We start from the raw sequence: 19,629 nt of genomic DNA, 5'->3' as shown, positions 1-19,629 counted from the left end.
ACACATTAGTTTTACTCTTTGCAGAATTGCCTTCATTGAATTGACTTTTAATGTTTATGTCCACTTCCGTTTAAAGTCATTATGAGAAGCAGTTTTGTTAAACTTTCTAATGACTTTGCTGCACAACTGTTGTTGAGAACATTAACAAGTACTTCATGCTTTGTTTTTCAGGTAAATTCCTATATGATACAATTCTTTAAAAATTCAGAGCTGCAGATAGAGAGCACGAGTTAAATGAGAGGAACCTTGGATATCATCTGTTTCCATCCTGTTTACAGATGAAGAAATTGAGGCTCAGAGAGGTCAGCTATAAGTAGTTGGCCTAGAACCTGGGTCTAGAAATTGTATCTTCTAACAACTGACCCAGGTTTTTTTTTTTTTTTTTTTTAAAGTTTTAAAAAAATTGAGGTGAAATTGAAATTGACATAATAGATTAACCATTTTTAAAGTGAACAATCCATTGGCATTTAGTACAATCACAATCTTGTGCAACCACCACCTCTGTCTAGTTCCAAAACATTTTCATCACCTCCAAAAGAAGACTGTATTCATTATAGTTGCTCCCCATTTTCTTCCTGTTCCCTCACTTCCCAGAGGTTGGCATCTGTCAGTCTGTCTTTTTGGATTTCTCTATTCTGGATATTTCATATAAATGGAATCATACAATATTTGACCTTGTGTGTCTGGCTTCTTTCATTTAGCACAGTGTTCTCATGTTGTAGCATGTAGCAGTACCTCATTCCTTTCTTATGGCAGAATACTACTGTATTGCATGTGGATACCATAATTTGTTTATCCTTTCATTTGTTGATGGACATTTGGGCCACTTCCATCTTTTGGCTTTTATGAATAATAGCACTATGAAAACATATGTGCATGTATTTGAGTTTTCAGTCCTTTGGGGGTATATATCTAGAAGTGAAATTTCTCGATCATATGATAACTATTTCATGTCGGGCCTTACCATTTTACCTATCCCCTAGTACTGTTTATTTGTTCTTTGCTTCCCCTCTGCTCCACTGTGGTAAGATCATGGTGGCTTGAAAAAGAAAATGAGCGAAAGATGAGTTGGTTTTTTTTTTTTTTTTAAAGGCATGAGCTCTCACTTGATATGTCTTATGTAATAGATTTTAAACCATTTTATCTGTCTTTTTTTTCCCCAGTGGTTTATTGAATTTGATTTTGGTTTGTTCTTTTCATTCAAACTGAGTTGAAATTGTACTTCTTCATTTCTTTTCTCTTATAATATTTATATTCTTAGAACCTATGAGAATGATTTTAGAAGTCTAAAGTAAATGTCAATTTATTTATTATCATTTATTTATCAGAACGACATGAAAATAATCAAACAGAAGACATAGCAACACAAATAGTCTTGGGTACTTTCAAGAAGTTATTTATAGGTTTTGATGGACTGAAATGCAGGTCAAATTTCTGTGTATTCCACTTATGTTTTGGGGATCAATTGGCAGGGCTTTGCAGTTTGTTTTTTCTTTTATCTCAGAAATTTGGGACCATTCCATCACTTTGTCTTTATTAAAACAGAGCCTTATATTACTTGGCAGATGAATTTTAAGTAAATGCTTAAAATAGGTTAAATAGTCATCAAATCTAAGTTTTTGAGGTAAGACTGATTTTGATTTAGCTGGACTAAAAAATGACCCTCTCTGATTATTGAAGTCTGTCGGTTTTTTCCAATATTTCATTTTTTATTTGGTTTTAATCATCATAAAATGGTCCTCAGCAAATTACCTCTTTTTCAAGAAAGAAAAAAAAAAGTTAAGCTAATGTCAACTCTGGAAGAAGACCTAATTGAGTATTCCTGTTAACAGAGAAAACTTCTTACCCCAAATAAGAGTATAAACCTATATTTATAGTCCTTGAGGAAAGAATCTGAAGGTGGTGGTGGTGGTTGTTATTAGTATTACTATTATTGCTTTAGTTTTAGAAGCTAGAGATCTAAGAGGTACACAGAATGCATTTATTTAGCTTTATGGAAAGTATTAGGTATGTTAGGCTTTTTTTTTGTTGTTGTTGTTGTTGTTGTTAACATGCAATGCACAAAGGGATTCTGGAATTACCTTAGGTGACAAGAATTGAATTACAAAGATACATGATGAGATCAATAAAATAAGAGCTTTATTAGATATCCATGCTTCACAATAGAACAGACATGGCTGCCCTGCCTGGTTAGCTACCTGGTTATCTTGTGACCATCATTAGCATTAGACTCCTATTTTGTTAATCCCTGCGCTAGTGCTTTGCTATTACAGTTGACTTTCTGTTACTGTTTTACTACTGCTTTTATCCCTCTTAGCACCAACTGACAGTCTCAAGAGAAGATCTTATTTGTCAGATGAGAGTTCTCGTTTTCTCTAAGTTATCTGTGTTGCCATGTGTTGCCATGTGTTGCCATGCTAAGTTATCTGCCAGGCTATGTCACAGAACATTAAACCAGCTATAGAAATCCACCTAGCTGTGGATTTCTAATCTGTCTGGCTGTCTGTGGTCTGACATGGTAGGGGTCATTTATCTGAATTAGAGCATGGTACTCTTTTCTTAAGGAATCCCTCAGAAGACCATTTAAGGTATGGTAGGCAGGCATTTTTGAGCAAAATCCAAGAAGGAAAGCAGTGTATCAGGTGAGTACCTTGCTTGTCTTGAAAGGAAGTTTCATAATTAGACATAGTTACTACGTTTGTGCTAGGTGCTGCTTTATGGATTTCTGGGATCTTAGGAGAAAGCCATTTTATACTCCCAAGTTTAGATCTTTCATAGATAGAAAAATTCACAAGAGACTTTCAAAGGGGTGCTCTAAGTGTATATATCTTTGAATTTGTTGTATGTGTCCACATGAACACACCCCTCACACAATCATCATAAGTTAATTTTTAAGCCATTTTTGTATAGGAGGTCTGTAATACAGTTCTGTTTTTGAAGTGAGTAAACAAAAGTTGAGAGACATTTTGATTGCCCAGATTTGCATGATGTCTTAGAGCAGAGCTATGATGAGAAGCCAGAATTCCTAACTACTTCTGTGTTAAAGTGTGTAGTGCCTATTTAGTGACTTAGAAAAACAAAAAGGGCTTCTTGTGTTCCTGGCATTTTTCTAATCTTATTTGGGACTTTCCAGTTGGGAATCTTGATTGTAAGGAACAGAAGTATACTTCCATTACCTCAAAAAGGAGAATTCAGGGAAGTAAAATGGAATGTACCTGGTCCTATTGGAACTAAAAAGCTGATTAAGCTCTCAACTCTTTCTGTTTCTCTTCTTCTCTTCCTTCCCTCCCTCCCTCCTTCTCTCCAGCCCCCTTTCTCCCACCCTCCCTCCCTCCCTCCCTCCCTCCCACTTTCTCTCTTACAAGTAACTACAAAGTCTCTCATCTCAGCTTTTCAAAATGTATTTGTGTCATTTTCAGTTTTTCTCTCAGTTGGCTTCCATGCTTGCTTACTGACCTCTTGTCCCTTAAAATGGCCACCCCAGCCCTAGAATGTATGTGTTCTTTTTCAGGTTCATTGCCCACCATTGGTTGGCTACAGTTTGTACATTTTCAAGTTATTGAGAGAGATCCTAGCTCAGATCATTGATGGAGTCAGGTCTCATAAGGTATACATTGTCTGTTAAAGTAAATTGGCTTCCTTTGTGTTAGGTGTACATATGCCTGGTCTAGACCAGGGTGAGTTTGGGGGAGGTAGAAGTAGATAGGATAGTTTGATTCTTGGGGGTGTGGATGGATAGGATAAGCAGATGAAACCTGCCTTTTACAGATGTAACAATGACTGGTTTTATATTTCAAAGAAAAACTAGTTTTATAAACTCCTAAATAGGTCTTATATTTGGATGACAAAGACTGAACAGATCTTAGCATGGGACATCATACCTTATACATTTGTGCATTGCTAAGTTCATTAATTGTAAATAATCTTTGAAGTCATAACTCTTTAAGTTTTCACTTCTAGATACATACTTCTAGGGGATATTTCTTTTTACCCCCCCCATCCCTTTATTTTTCAGATTGTTTATTACAAAAGGGATCACCTCCTGAATTCATTCATGTAGTCATGCATATCACAGACTCTTAGTTGTATTATATTCCAGGAATTTTGCTAGCCGTGGGGAGATGAAGTTGAACATGGTACATTCCCTGCCCTAAGAGAAACTTTAAATTTTGGAAACAGCTGTCCCTCTTGCAATTAAATAGAGGTTGAGCTCTCTTTGTGCCTTTGATCCTGTCATCTACTGCTCATTGAGTCACATTTATCTCACCTGAACTCTTTTTACTATATCTTTCCCTAGAGTGACATACCTACAAATCTCTTCCCATTCATTGCTAAACCTACTGCAGCAGGTTTCTGTGCTACTACTCTATTGATGCTGCTCTCGGTAAAATCATTAGTTACCTTCTAGATGTCACGTCCCCTGGATGTTTACTAGTTTTTGTGTTACTGAACTATTCTCTAGCTTTGGGGTACTGATGATTCCATCTTTATTAGGGAGATACTGTTCTTATAGCTTCTGGGACTCTACCCATTCCTGATTCTTTCTGTACCTTTCTAAGCAATGCCTTCTCAGTTGTCTTCCTGGACTTTTTCTTTTTCTGCCCCTTAAAATATTTCAGTACGTCATTCTTGACTTGCTGATCTTTTCTTGATCTGATTTATTCCATTTTGTAAGATGACTGTTTGTAACTGCAAATTCTGTATCTCTAGCCAGAGTAATCCCTTGAAAATAACTATATTACTATATCCAGTTGCTTGCTGGCTACCTTCACTGGATAGATATCTTGTATATTACCCTTAACATGCCCCTTAGTGAACTTGACTCCTTCATCTACAAAACAAAACAATAAACACACTGTCCCCCACCCTTGTTCTCCCATGTGTTGTTTGGGGTGATGAGCTTGTTCAGTCACTTATTACTCAAGCTTAAAAAGCTATGATGATGGCTTTTTCTCATGCTCCATGCAGTTAATCACAACATCTATTGGTTGAGTCATTAGATACTTCTCCAGTTTATAGACTTTGTCCATGCCCATTACCTTTGCCCTAGTTCTGGCTTTTAGATAATATGACATAATTGCCCTTCTTCGGTTTTTCTGCCTCCAGGTTTGCCTGTTTCAACTTGTGTAGGTAGTTGATAGGATGGTTTAAACTTGTATATCCCATATGCTTCTCACAATCTGCTTTTTTTTTTTTTAAAGATTTTATTTATTTATTTGACAGAGAGAGATCACAAGTAGACGGAGAGGCAGGCAGAGAGAGAGAGAGAGGGAAGCAGGCTCCCTGCTGAGCAGAGAGCCCCATTCGGGCCTCGATCCCAGGACCCTGAGATCATGACCTGAGCCGAAGGCAGCGGCCTAACCCACTGAGCCACCCAGGCGCCCCACAATCTGCTTTTTAAAAATGACCTTCACTGGCTTTCCCATGGAAGTGTTTTCTTTCTTCAGTGTCTACTCCTGTTGTCTTCTCTTTATCAGTTTCTCTGTTCTTCATCTGGCTATGTCCTGTTACTCTCTGAGACTGGTCTTAGGTATCACTTTTCTGGGATACTTCTCTGATTTGCTGTCTTTTCTCACCTTCTTGGTGGGTCAGATCACATGTTCCTTCTTAATGCCTTGTAATAACTGATGGATGCCTATCATTTTATTTATTGTTGTATATTTATATATATATGTGATTCTATTCCACAAGACAGTGAGCTTCTTGAGGCCCTGAACCATGCTTATCTTCTAAATCACAGAGCCTGGCTATGGTGGGCATATGATAGACCTCGGTAAAATTTCTTTTAAAGATTTTATTTATTTATCTGAGAGAGAGTGAGCAAGAGAGAGGGAGAGAGCACAAGTTTGGGGTGGGTAAGTGCAGAGTGAAGGGGAGAAGCAGACTCTTCCACTGATCAGGGAGCCTGACACAGGGCTCGATCTCAGGACCCTGGGATCATGACCTGAGCCTAAGGCAGATGCGTAACCAACTGAGCCACCTAGGCGTCCTTTTAGTAAATGTTTGATCAACGAATGAAGGAAGCTTCAAGTCTAGAAAAGGCAGATATACATAAATAACTCTGTAGAATTTTAAATAGTGCCGTGGAGACAGAGAATGTAAGGACTGAACTTTCTTTTCTTTTCTTTTTTTTTTAAAAGAGTTTATTTATTTGACAGAGAGACACAGCGAGAGAGGGAACACAAGCAGGGGAAATGGGAGAGGGAGAAACAGGCATCCCGCTGAGCAGGGAGCTCGATGCGGGGCGTGATCCCAGGTCACTGGAATCATGACCTGAGCCGAAGGCAACTGCTTAAGGACTAAGCCACCCAGGCGCCCCCAAAGACTGAACTTTCTATCTGCTGAGAGGACTTACTTGATGGAATATATAAGTTTGAGCTGGTTCTTAAAGGAAACTTGATAGAGATTCTTGCTGAAGAGGAAAGGTAACCGTACTAGAGGATAGACACAAGAGAACAAGTTATAACTAGGGGTAACTAGGTATTTCAGAATCTTTTTAAAGGTCATTTTGGCAGTAAGAAGGATAGAATAGAGGGGAGGCAGGAATTGTAGTTTTTTTTTGGAATTGTAGTTTTGTAGGCTATAATAAAGGTTTTGTCTAAGACTTTAGTGGTGAAGAGGGGAAGGCCTCAAGAGATATTTAGGATATAAAACATAATTAGTTGGATGTGATAGTTCCAAGAGGGGACAGCTCAAGATAATTTTGAGATTTATCTTTTCAGTTAGTGGATAGACACTAATGTTCTTTTTAAGTAGGGGAATATAGGAGATACTTAGGGTATGTAATGAGTTTATTTTTGGACATGATTAATTTGAGTTACCCATGAGAAATTTAGGCACAAGTGTTAAGTATGCAGTTCAATGTAGGTTTTAGAAACTCAAGATCCCCCCACCAAAGATAATCAAGGGTATACTTGCAAAGCAGTATTAATTTTCCTTGATCTCTTATTTATTTATTTGTTTATTAAAGATTTTATTTATTTGTCAGAGAGAGAGAGAGAGTGAGCATAGGCAGACAGAGTGGCAGGCAGAGACAGAGAGAAGCAGGCTCCCTGCCGAGCAAGGAGCCCGATGTGGGACTTGATCCCAGGACGCTGGGATCATGACTTGAGCCACCCAGGCGTCCCTTCCTTGATCTCTTTTATTTCCTTTTATTATTAACCACTTTAACAGCTTTCAGAGATTTGGGTGTCTGCGTGACTCAGTCGTTAAGCGCCTGCCTTCAGCTCAGATCATGATTCCAGGGTCCTGAGATGGAGCCCCACATCGGGCTCCCCACTTAGCGGGAAGCCTGCTTCTCCCTCACCCACTGTCCCTGCTTATATTCCCTCTCTCGCTGTGTCTCTCTCTGTCAAATAAATAAATAAATAAAATCTTAAAAAAACCCCACAAAAACAGATTTCAGAGATTCCTCATTGCAGTCCCTATTTGTGCTTTCTTAATTTTCTTCCTTCCCTTCTTCATCCATTGGATTCTTCTTGAGGCTGTTAGTTTATTCTTTTTTCAAGTGTTTGTTGTCAGACTAAACTTGGGAAAAAGAAAGGCCTAACTCAGGTGTGTGAATTTAGATCCCTTCATGAAGTAAGCATCATATATATATGTATGTATTTATACCTTTGCTTCAAGTAAGTAATAGGCTATCTGCTATTTTTAAAACACATTCTTGGTTTATCTTTTGTTTTCCCACTTTTGATAGTGACATAGTTACAAAAAATTAAAAAAATTTTTAATTTTAGTATTTTCTGGATACTTAATGACATTAAGTTATTTTTTTTATTAGCTTATTTTTTTGTTAGCTTATTTTTTTGCGGTAAAAATAATATTATGATTTAACAAAGAGAATCTTTATGTTTTACAGACACATAATGAATTATTTACAGATTAAATCATGTATCTAGAATATACTTCAAAAATAATTCTGCAAGTAGAGAGTGGGGGAAAAGTAAAAAAGGATGTAGATGAAATACAAGTGGCCATGAGCTGATAAAAATTTAAAATTTTTAACCAGTATTTTGCATCTTTAAAACAGCTGTGAAGTTATGATGATGAATTATATCTTGGACTTAGAATCAAATAAACCTTTTAGCAACTGTAGGTACTGTGGCAGTACTGAACCCCTGTTTCTGGCTCATTTTCATGGTGGTTGTTGCCATTCACTTTTATCTCATTGTTGCCTTGCAGGAATATAATCCCACTGATTCCAGATTTTTCATTTTTTAAAAAAGATTTTATTTATTTATTGGGCAGAGAGAGAGTGCCAGAGAATACAAGCAGGAGGAGCAGCAGAGGGAGGAGAAAAGCGGCTCCCCGCTGTGCAGAGAGCCTGCTGCTGGGCGGATCCCAGGACCCCAGGATCTTGACCAGAGCTGGAGGCAGATATCTAACCCATTGAGCCACCCAGGCACCCCCAAATTTTTCTTAAAAAATTTATTTATTTATTTGACAGAGGAATCACAAGTAGAGAGGCAGGCAGAGAGAGACAGGGAAGCAGACTCCCTGCTGAGCAGAGAGCCCGATGCCAGCCTCCCATCAGAGGACCCTGAGACCATGACCTGAGCCAAAGGCAGAGACTTAACCCACTGAGCCACCCAGGCACCCAAAGTTTTCATTTTTTAAGAAAAGCCAGAAATCGTGATATGTATGTGATGTTTTAAATATTTACTCAGAATTAAAAAAAAAATACTATGTTGGCCAAATAAAACACCCCAGTTTTTTATCCCTTTCTCAAAACTTAAATTCTTTCTAGAGAAGATCAACCAGCATCACCTACTGAGATATTTGTTTAGTTCTATTGCATATGAGGGTGAGAAAGGAAACTTGAGTGGAAGTCACAGAAGACAGAAGTGGCAAAAGAGATAGGCTCAGTCCCTTGGTTTGGAAGATTGAGTAATAATTGGGTCATGAAGTCAAATGGGCTGAGATTTACACAATCTGCAATAAGTATCCTGACAGTGAATTCTTTTTTTTTTTTTTAAGATTTTATTTATTTCTTTGACAGACAGATGGTGAGAGAGGCATTACAGTCAGGGGAAGGGAGTGAGGGAGAAGCAGGCTTCCCAAGGAGCAGGGAGCCTGATGTGGGGCTCCATCCCAGAACGCTGGATCGTGACCTGAGCTGAAGGCAGACGCTTAACCACTGAGCCACCCAGGAACCCCTGACAGTGAATTCTTGTACCTTCAGTTCCTTATTTGCTGAGATCTTGATTCTGAGCACCATGATCAGTTAGGGAACATATTTTTCTTATTATTTTATCCTGCATATTTAAGTACCGAATTAAAACACCCTCCCTCTTCTCTCTCACTGTCTCTTTCTTTCTCTTTCTTTCTCACCTTCCCCTACCCCTCCCCTACTCTGCTTTGTTGTTTTGCCCAAAGAATGCAACCCATATAAATAATGTTTCTGTCAGTTTCAAGTTTAGAACACCTGATTTACTAAATTAACCGAGTGTAATTTGTTAGGGCTTACTGTGTTATCTTGATTTATTTGTTTTTATTGAGTCAAAGTAAAGAATTTTTATAGGAAGTCTACTAATTCCATGGAAAAAATCAGAGATTTGTTGGAACTGACCTTTGGCTTTTCTGTTTGTTCTTTGTGGGAGGGAGGCCTAAGGATTCTTAAAAGTAGAAGTTTGGGAGTTTTGACTATGCATGTTTTAGCAACAGCTTTCACTTGTAAATAAAGTACACTTGCATAAAAATTAGACTTTACAATTAAAATTATATTTAAAAAATTATGTAATTCGTGAAATGATTCTAAACAGTTAATTTTAAAACCATATAAAATAATTTTATGGTTTTTTTTTTTACATTTTATTAAAAGGTAAATGAATTTTGAGCTGCTTGACATTTAGCATTCTTTTGGGCATTGGTAAGGTTGACTGTTAGTTTATTATAGTTCATGACTGGTGCCAACTTGTTATAATTTTCTCCCTTTGTAAAGTCTTTTTGTACTTGTGATTATTTGTATGTGGTTTTTAAAAGACTTTGGGGATCAGTTTTCAATTACCACAAAATTCAGAGGAACATACGGAGATTTTCCATTTATCCTCTCCTCCCATATATGCTTAGTCTCCCTTCTGTATCCGCTACAGAAATGGTAGATGTTTTTTTGTCGAGGCTGAACTTATATTGACACATGATGGGTTCTCCATGTCTTTTCATGGCTAGATAGCTCATTTCTTTTTAGTGCTGAATAATAATCCATTGTCTGGATGTACCATAGTTTATTTATACACTCACCTACTTTAGGCCATCTTAGTTGCCTCTAAGTTTAGGCAGTTTTGAATAAACTCCTATAAACATCTATGTGTTGGTTTTTGTGTGGAGGTGTTTTCAGTCCCTTTGGGTAAATGTTAAAGAGAGTGATTACTGGATCATATGATAAGAGTATATTTAGTTTTAAAAGAAATTATAAAATTGACTTCCAAAATGCCATTTTATTTATTTCCACCAGCACTGTATGAGAATTCCTGTTGTTCCACATCCTTGTCAGTATTCTGGATATTGGCCGTTCTAATAGATGTGTAGTGGTATCTCATTTGTGGATTTTTTTTTTTTAAAGATTTTCTTTATTTATTTGAGAGAGAGTGAGAGAGAGCATGAGAGGGGAGAAGATCAGAGGGAGAAGCAGACTCTCCATGGAGCTGGGAGCCCAACGTAGGACTCGATCCCAAGACTCTGGGATTATGACCTGAGCTGAAGGCAGTTGCCTTTTTTTTTTTTTTAAAGATTTAATTTATTTATTTGACAAACAGAGATCACAAGTTGGCAGAGAGGCAGGCAGAGAGAGGGGGAAGCAGGCTCGAACCTGGGGTCATGACCTCAGCCGAAGGCAGAGACTTTAACCCACTGAGCCACCCAGGTGCCCCTGAAGGTAGTTGCTTAACCGACTGAGCCACCCAGGTGCCCTCATTGTGGTTTTCATTTACATCTCCCTAATGACATGTGGAATATCTTCTCCTAGACTTATTTGCTCTCAGTATATCTTCTTCGGTGAGGTGTCTGTTAAAATCTTTACATTAGGATTGTTTGTTTTCTTACCTTTGAGTTTCAAGAGTTCTTTGAATATCTTGGATAACTCCTTTATCAGATGTGTCTTGTGCAATTATTTTCTCCTAGTCTGTGGCTGATCTTTTACTTATTGTGATAATGTCTTTCTTTGAGTAAGAGTTTTTAATTTTAATGAAGTGCCACTTAAATAACTCAATTAGTTATTTAATGGATGGCCCAATGCAGGGCTCCATCTCACAACCCTGAGATCATGAGCTGAGCCAAAATCAAGAGTCGGATGCTTAACCAGTTGAGCCACCCAGGCACCCCAGTAGCTTTTTTTTTTTTTTTTTTTTTTTTTTAATAAATTAGTAGAGCTTTCCCAGGACCCTTCTTCTCCCTTCCTCACTCACCCTTCTCTTACTCTGTAGTGGTGGTGTTGTATCTAAAAAGGCATCACTCTACTCAAGGTCTTATAGTTTGTCTCCTGTGTGTTATCTTTATGGAGTATTAAAGTTTTGCCTTTTATTTTCGTCTGTAATCTATTTTGAATTAATTCTTAGGACAGTTGGAGATCTGTTGTCTTAGATTCACTTTTTTTGCATGTGGATGTTTGTTTTTTTTTTCCAGTACCATTTGTTGAAAAGAATGTCTTTGATAACATGTAGTTTTTTTGGAAATTCTTTTTTTTTTTTTTTAATTTTTAAATCTTTTTTTTTTTTAAGATTTTATTTATTTATTTGAGAGAAAGAGAGAGCATGAGAGGAGAGAGGTCAGTGGGAGAAACAGACTCCCCGCCGAGCAGGCAGCCCAATGTGGGACTCCATCCCAGGACTCCAGGGCCATAACCTGAGCTGAAGGCAGTCACTCAACTAACTGAGCCACCCAGGCGCCCTGAAAATTCTTAAATAATGCATTTATCCCTCACAGCTTACTTGGCCATTTATAAGTGGAATCTTTAAATATATTTAGATATAAAAATATAAATAGCCTTGAGCATTGGGCTTAAGTTCAGTAAACAAAAGATATTCTCTGTCCTACTTTTAAATCAAACAGTACTTTCTCTGTGGCGCACTCTTGAATAGTCTTAGCATTTGTGAATCTTTGTTCACTTGGAGTTTTTATTATTGGAAATTACCAGGACTTTAGTACGTAAAGTTTATAATCAGTTTTGGAGAGTACCATTTTGATGGAAAAAAGTAAGTAACTGTAAAGAAAAGAGATTGATTTCCTTAACTGCACAATTGGTTATGGAAGACACTTTCAAAGGAGTTTGAATATGTTTATAAGCTCTGGAGGCTTTATCTTTTATGCATTCCTAAACATTTTGTAAATCTTTTAAATCTTTTTTTGTGACACTTATGACATTTTTATGTATCATTACATGTAATTTTACTTCTTTAGTTTGTGAACATGTTGAGGGCAGAAACTGACTCATTTTTGTGTAATTAAGACCCAATACATAGCTATTTAATAGTTATAGAATCATATGAAACCCCCCAAAATAATTATTTTGAAGAACAGTAGTTCTTACATAAAATGTGCATATAACCACACACAAAGTAAGATATTAGAACTCATTACTTACTTAACCTGTCTCTTGGTTGCTTTTTTTTTTTTTAAGATTTTATTTGTTTATTTGTCAGAGAGAGTGAGAGTGTGTGAGCACTAATGGGGAGTGGCAGGCAGAGGGAGAAGCAGACTCTTCTGAGCAGGGATCCTGATGAGGTTCCCCATCCCAGGACCCTGGGATTATGACCCAAGCCTAAGGCAGACGCTTAACCAACTAAGCCACCCAGGTGTCCCGACTATTACATATATTTAAACAGTTTTTTAAAGCATTTCAAACATTAAAAGTAGAAAGATTAATATAATGAATTTCCTCTCCTCATGCACAGCTTAGACATATATCAGCTCATGGCCACTTGTATTTCATCTACATCCTTTTTTACTTTTCCCCCACTCTCTACTTGCAGAATTATTTTTGAAGTATATTCTAGATACATGATTTAATCTGTAAATAATTCATTATGTGTCTGTAAAACATAAAGATTCTCTTTGTTAAAACATAATCATAATATTATTTTACCGCAAAAAAATAAGCAATAACTTAATGTCATTAAGTATCCAGAAAATACTAAGAACTACCAATTTGGGGCACCTGCATAGCTCAGTCGTAGCTCAGTCGGTTAAGCTTCTGCCTTAGGCTTGGATCATGATACCAGGGTCCTGGGATGGAGCCCCGAATCGGGTTCCTTGCTCAGTGGGGAGTGCCCTCTGCTCCTCTTCCCCCTCTCCCTCTGCCCCTCCTCCCACTTGTGCCTGCTCTCTCAGAAAAATAAATAAATAAGTAATTTTTACAAAACTACCAGTTTGTCTCCTTTTCCTTCTTTCTCTTTTCATCCCTCTTCTTTCTCCTTTCCTACTGCATTTCTGTGAAAATTAAGTAGGATAAGCTCTACATATTGTAGCTGTAACCTGTAATTTTTCCCAAAACCTCTTTCTCCCTCCCTTGTCCCCCTTTTCTTACTCTGTTTTTCCCTGGCCTTTCATTTGTTGAAGGAACTGGGTATTTTTTGCCCTTTAGTGTTTCTCTGACATAAGGATTGCAATATGGTACTATTCTAGTTCTATCATTTCTTCTTTATTATATGGAATATTTCCATAAAGAGAGACTTAATTTTCATAAACTTTCCGATTACCCTGATAAATGCTTAATTCTCTACCACTCTTCAAACACAGTTGCACCCTTTAAAGGTGATTAAAAAAGAAAAAAAGTCTTCATGATTTCATGAATTCAAGTATTTGAAATGCTCCAGTCCACTGTAGTTATTATTTTTAGTGATTCCATCTTTAGACAGTTGAATCCTTTTCAGGTTGTTTGCTGAGTCCTTTTGACTTATCCTCAGTAGCCTTCAGTAGCTTTCTGGTATGTCAGGTTGCTGCAGGCCCATTTTTAAACTCATTTCCTTGAAATCAGCCATTGCTCCAATAGCCCTGGTTCACTTCAGTGGAACTGTCAACATTATTTTTTACAGAAGTAATATTATTTTTTGTTGTGATTGTTTTTAGAATATATACCACTAATGAGCCACAGTTAAATTACTATATTTTAAAATGACTTAAAATAGTTTCTTTGTGTGGTTATTCCACATTCTTAGTATATAGTTAGATTTGTTTTACTTTGCTTTTCATTTTTAGAGAATGCTTTTTAAATTCTTCTTCTTCTTCTTCTTCTTTTTTTTTTAAGATCTTATGTATGTATTTGAGAGAGAGCATGAGAGGGGAGAAGGTCAGAGGGAGAAGCAGACTCCCTGCAGAGCTAGGTAGGAGCCTGATGTGGGACTCAATCCGGGGACTCTGGGATCAAGACCTGAGCTGAAGGCAGTGGCCCAACCAACTGAGCCACCCAGGTGCCCCTTAAATTCTTTTAATATGTAAAATATTTATACTGTCACAAAATCAGATCTACACAGCAAGGTGTTTTCAGATGTCTAATTCTTATCCCTGTCTCCTCTATCCCCATTTTCTTCATTCCTCATTGATCAGTTTAAAAAAGTTTCCCTAGGGGCGCCTGGATGGCTCAGTGGTTGGGTGTCTGCCTTCGTATTAGGTGGTGATCCCAGAGTCCTGGGATCCAGCCCTGCACTGGGCTCCCTGCTCAGCTGGAAGCCTGCTTCTCCCTCTCCCATGCCTCCTGCTTGTGTTCCCTCTCTCGCTGTCTCTCTCTCTCTCTGTCAAATAAATAAAATATTTAAAAAAAGCTTTCCTATATCCTTACAGTAAAAAAAAATAAGTAAATGTGTGCATATTTATAATTCTGTCCCTTTCTTAGCTGAATGATAGCTATATATACTTTTATTAGTATGTAATTAAATTTTAAAAATAATTACGGGTAAATATGTTGATACAAAAAATATAATTTTTAAAATACGCAAGATTGGTATTTTCTGTTCCGATATCTCGATGGATTCTAATAGCATGTAATTAGAAATTTAACTGTGTTACTCTTTGGTAGCTTTAAAATTTTTGCTTTAATCAGTTATTTTTAAGGGAATATTTTTCCTTTTTGTGTGTCATATATATATACAAACAAATATTTACATATGTGTCATATGTATATGTATATACACACATATATATCAGTTTCATTCATAAAGATATACATATATATCAGTATCATTCATAAACAAAGATAGACTTTCATTTCTTATATATCAGTCTCATTCATAAACAAAAATAGATTTTCCCATTTCAAATGGGAACATTAGGAAAAGAATCTATTTTCTTTCTTTTTGATGGAGAGTGGAGGCTTATTTATTATTTAAAAGATATCTTTAATTTATTGAGTTATTTATTATATATGTAGACTCCAAAACAATTTGTATAGCTAGAAATATGTTGTCTCTGAAAAGCTCTTTTGGTTAATTTAATCAGCCTTGTGTATCTACTAGACCTTTTATTAGAAATTCAGGAAACCTTGGTAAAGCAGTTTTTCGATTTGAGGTTTTGTGTATTTATTGGAAGCCTGTCAGGACTGTTCTTTGCTATACTATCCCATCCACGTTTTAGATACTTTTATGATTTTTCCTGTATAAGAGAAAATGTTGAATAAATACCATCTCCCCCCCCCCCCAGTACAGTAGTAGTTCCTTCAAGCCCCAATTCAGTGATTCCCAGTGTACGGGCTGTGGGAATAAGAAAGAGATTGGCAGCCTAGGTTAGTTTGTATCCTGAATAAATAAATACAAATTATGAAATGTTCCTGCTATTGTTTTCAAACTGGGTATAGGTATTTTGCAAATGATAGAATCTAGTTTGAAAAACACTAATTTATTGTAGCTTATATTTGTCATTAGATGCTAAGAGTTCTAATTGTGTGTACTTCTGTAGTAGTCTGTGACCTTTTATAACTACTGCTCTAATAAAAAGGGAAGGGTTTGTACAGGTGGTCATCTCTATATGTGTACATAATTCATTCTTCAAAATATATGACAGTTGAACAATACTTCTTTTGTAAAGAGGGTTTATTATCAAAGAACTAAAAATATACACCCCCAGTTGGGAGAGGTAGGAGAGACTCTTTAGGTATCTAGTGGCTGTTATTTTTGCCAGCTGGGCGGTTAGCCATCTTGGAAACCAGGGTCATTGACTGGGGTATCTACCCTTTCCACAGGCTCTCTTATCTTTCCTGGCTCAAGAACTGAATTGAAAACTCCCTATCACACTAGTCTTTCATCATCCTCATAAGAACATGCTAGGTATCTTAAATAGGAGTGAGTAGAAGAGGATCTTTATTCCCTTGTCCTTAGAGTATGAAAAGAGGGATTTGGGACAAGTTGCCCCAGCAAATGTACAGATGATCCCTGTGTGGCTGCTGCTCTGTCTCCTCCTCCCCATAAAGGAAGTAATGGATGTGGGTTGCTGTCGGCATATGTTGAGACAGCCAAAAGAACGTTTTTTTTGGTCCATCAGTCTCATGGAAGAACAAGGTCCAGTTTTTTGGGTTTCTTTTTTTTTGTTTGTTTTTGGGTGGGAATTTGATGTGAGTTGTACTGGAAGGAAGGTATAACTCTGCCTAAATCCACAAGGTGTGGGGTGGAGGAACATTTCAAATTAGGGTCCTTTCCTTTTTCACTTTTCCTAGACCTTTTCCTTGTCTTGCAGTTTCCCTTTTCCCTGTCCTCTCCTTTTTTCCCCTCCCTTGTCTTTCCATTCCCTCCATTTCATTTCTCTGGTTAGTATATTATTACAAGGTAAATTATTTCCACTTGGTTTCTTTTATCAGGAGGTATATATGATCCTTTGTATTATCCTTTTTTGGTTCTTAAGCATCTTGGCAGCAGGGATCATTTTTTATTTCTCTGTGTCCCTATGCTCAAGGCCAAACTGACACATATAGGTGTCAGGATATCCTAATAAATTGATACCCTTTGAAAGTGAAATTCTTTCCATTGATTATATAGGGTATACGATGGTTAAATTGATTATCTAATAATAAAAATTACATACTTCATATTCATGCCAGGGATTTATTACATTCATTACAAGTCATTTTCTGAAACATATTGAAAAACTGAATATTTGATTTTAAAATGATTTTAGCTTTTTTTTTTTTCTTAATGTGATTTAACTTCAGGTTGTTGTCAGTGACAAATTCTAAGGTTTAATAAGGAGTTGGAATTTGCCTAGGATCAAATCCCATTCTTATCTTACTAGCTTGCATAACCTCAGGCAGTTTTTTTTTTTTAAGCTTCTCTGTGTCTTAGTTTTTCTGTTACTAGACTAAGAATGAGAGTGAGAGTGACCACTAGACATTGCATTTATTTACTCCCCACAACACACAAATGAAATAGGTGAGGAAATGAAGGTGTGTAGTGGTTATCCATCTAATAAAGAGTAAAGGTAAGATTTGTACTCAGTCTAACTCCAGAGTCCATATTGTTTGGGCACTATGCTGTCCTAACTTCTTGATTACTTAAATAAGTTGTTCAGGGAAATAAGTGGAGTTTGTAGAATGTTTTGTACAGATTTGGTTCTCAAAACTTTTTAGGTTTTGGAGTTTGTGAATAAGGTTTTGTGGACCTGGAGATTAAGGAGAATTATAAACATATAGTTGTTTTAAGTTCTGAACAGTTCTGATAACTTGTTGGAAATGAAAGAATCTCAGACATAATGGATCAGCATCTTAAGAGTTTTTTAAGAGTCTGGTTTTTAAGAGTCTGCATTTAAGATCCTTGAAGTTGAGGGAGGAGTCAAGATGGCGGAGAAGTAGCAGGAGATCAGCTAGATAGTTTATCTAAAGATTGCAAACACCTACAAATACAATGGGAGATTGAAGAGAAGAAGAACAGCAATTCTAGAAACAGAAAATCAACCACTTTCTGAAAGGTAGGACTGGCAGAGAAGTGAATCCAAAGCGATGGGAAGATAGACCGCGGGGGGAGGGGCCGGCTCCCAGCGAGCGGCGGAGCAACAGAGCACAAAATCAGGACTTTTAAAAGTCTGTTCCGCTGAGGGACATCACTCCAGAGGCTTAACTGGGGTGAAGCCCACGCGGGGTCAGCGTGCCCTCAGGTCCCACAGGGTCACAGGAGGATTGGGGGGTGTCTGAGTGTCGCAGAGCTTACAGGTATTAGAACAGGGAAGCCGGCTACAGAGACAGAGCCGAGGAGTGACTCTCAGCTCGGGGTTACCTTGAACTGGTCGCAGGCTCGGTCAGCTCGGAGCGCGGCCGGAGGCCAGGGTGATGGGAGTAATTGGGCGCTGTTCTCTGAGGGCGCACTGAGGAGTGGGGCCCCGGGCTCACGGCTCCTCCGGGCCGGAGACCGGGAGGCCACCATCTTCATTCCCGTCCTCCGGAACTCTATGGAAAGCGCTCAGGGAACAAAAGCTCCCGAAAGCAAACCCGAGTGGATTACTCAGCCCGGCCCCTGGTAAGGGTGGTGCAACTCCACCGGGGGCAAAGACACTTGAGAATGACTACAACAGGCCCCTCCCCCAGAAGATCAACAAGAAATCCAGCCAGGACCAAGTTCACCTACCAAGGAGTGCAGTTTCAATACCAAGGAGAGCACCTGAATTCCAGAGGAGGAGAAAGCAAAGCACGGAACTCATGGCTTTCTCCCCATGAATCTTTAGCCTTGCAGTTAATTTTTTTTTTCTTTTTCAATTTTTTTTTCTCTTCTTCTGCCAATTTTTTTTTAACTTTTACCCTTTTCTTTTTTTTAACGTTTTTTAACTAGTTTAACTAATATATATATATTTTTTCTTTTTTATATTTTGTCTTTATTCGTTTTCTTTTTTTATTGTTTCTTTTTTCTTTCTGAACCTCTTTTTATCCCCTTTCTCCCCCCTCATGATTTGGGGTCTCTTCTGATTTGGTTAAAGCATATTTTCCTGGGGTTGTTGCCACCCTCTTAGTATTTTACTTGCTCCTTTATATACTCTTATCTGAACAAAATGACAAGGCGGAAAAATTCACCACAAAAAAAAAGAACAAGAGGCAGTACCGAAGGCTATGGACCTAATCACTACAGACATTGGTAATATGACAGATCTACAGTTCAGAATGACGATTCTCAAAGTTCTGGCCAGGCTCGAAAAAGGCATGGAAGATATTAGAGAAACCCTCTCGGGAGATATAAAAGCCCTTTCTGGTGAAATAAAAGAACTAAAATCTAACCAAGCTGAAATAAAAAAAGCTATTAATGAGGTGCAATAAAAAATGGAGGCTCTCACTGCTAGGATAAATGAGGCAGAAGAAAGAATTAGTGATATAGAAGACCAAATGACAGAGAATAAAGAAGCTGAGCAAAAGAGGGACAAACAGCTACTGGACCACGAGGGGAGAATTCAAGAGATAAGTGACACCATAAGACGAAACAACATTAGAATAATTGGGATTCCAGAAGAATAAGAAAGAGAGAGGGGAGCAGAAGGTATATTGGAGAGAATTATTGGAGAGAATTTTCCCAATATGGCAAAGGGAACAAGCAACAAAATCCAGGGGGTTCAGAGAACCCCCCCCTCAAAATCAATAAGAATAGGTCCACACCCCATCACCTAATAGTAAAATTGACAAGTCTTAGTGACAAAGAGAAAATCCTGAAAGCAGCCCGGGAAAAGAAGTCTGTAACA

The 19,629-nt window shown here is 37.6% G+C and overlaps 1 protein-coding gene across 5 annotated transcripts in view; it reads left to right on the top strand.

The window, feature by feature from the left end:
• SNX13 (sorting nexin 13) overlaps window positions 1–19,629 on the top strand; it is a 141,548-nt gene that overhangs the window by 29,640 nt on the left and 92,279 nt on the right. The window contains exon 2 of one of the 5 annotated variants that reach the window (XM_047694333.1): window positions 172–302. The exons of the other annotated variants lie outside the window; for them this stretch is intronic. Within the exon in view, the coding sequence (XP_047550289.1) occupies window positions 279–302 (24 nt within the window). The 5' untranslated portion in view covers window positions 172–278. The remainder of the gene's footprint in view (window positions 1–171; window positions 303–19,629) is intronic. 5 annotated transcript variants of the gene reach the window in all.

Source organism: Lutra lutra, chromosome 11 (genome assembly GCF_902655055.1).
Source record: "Lutra lutra chromosome 11, mLutLut1.2, whole genome shotgun sequence".
Lineage (NCBI taxonomy): Eukaryota > Metazoa > Chordata > Mammalia > Carnivora > Mustelidae > Lutra > Lutra lutra.
This window is presented reverse-complemented; position numbering and strand designations above follow the sequence as displayed.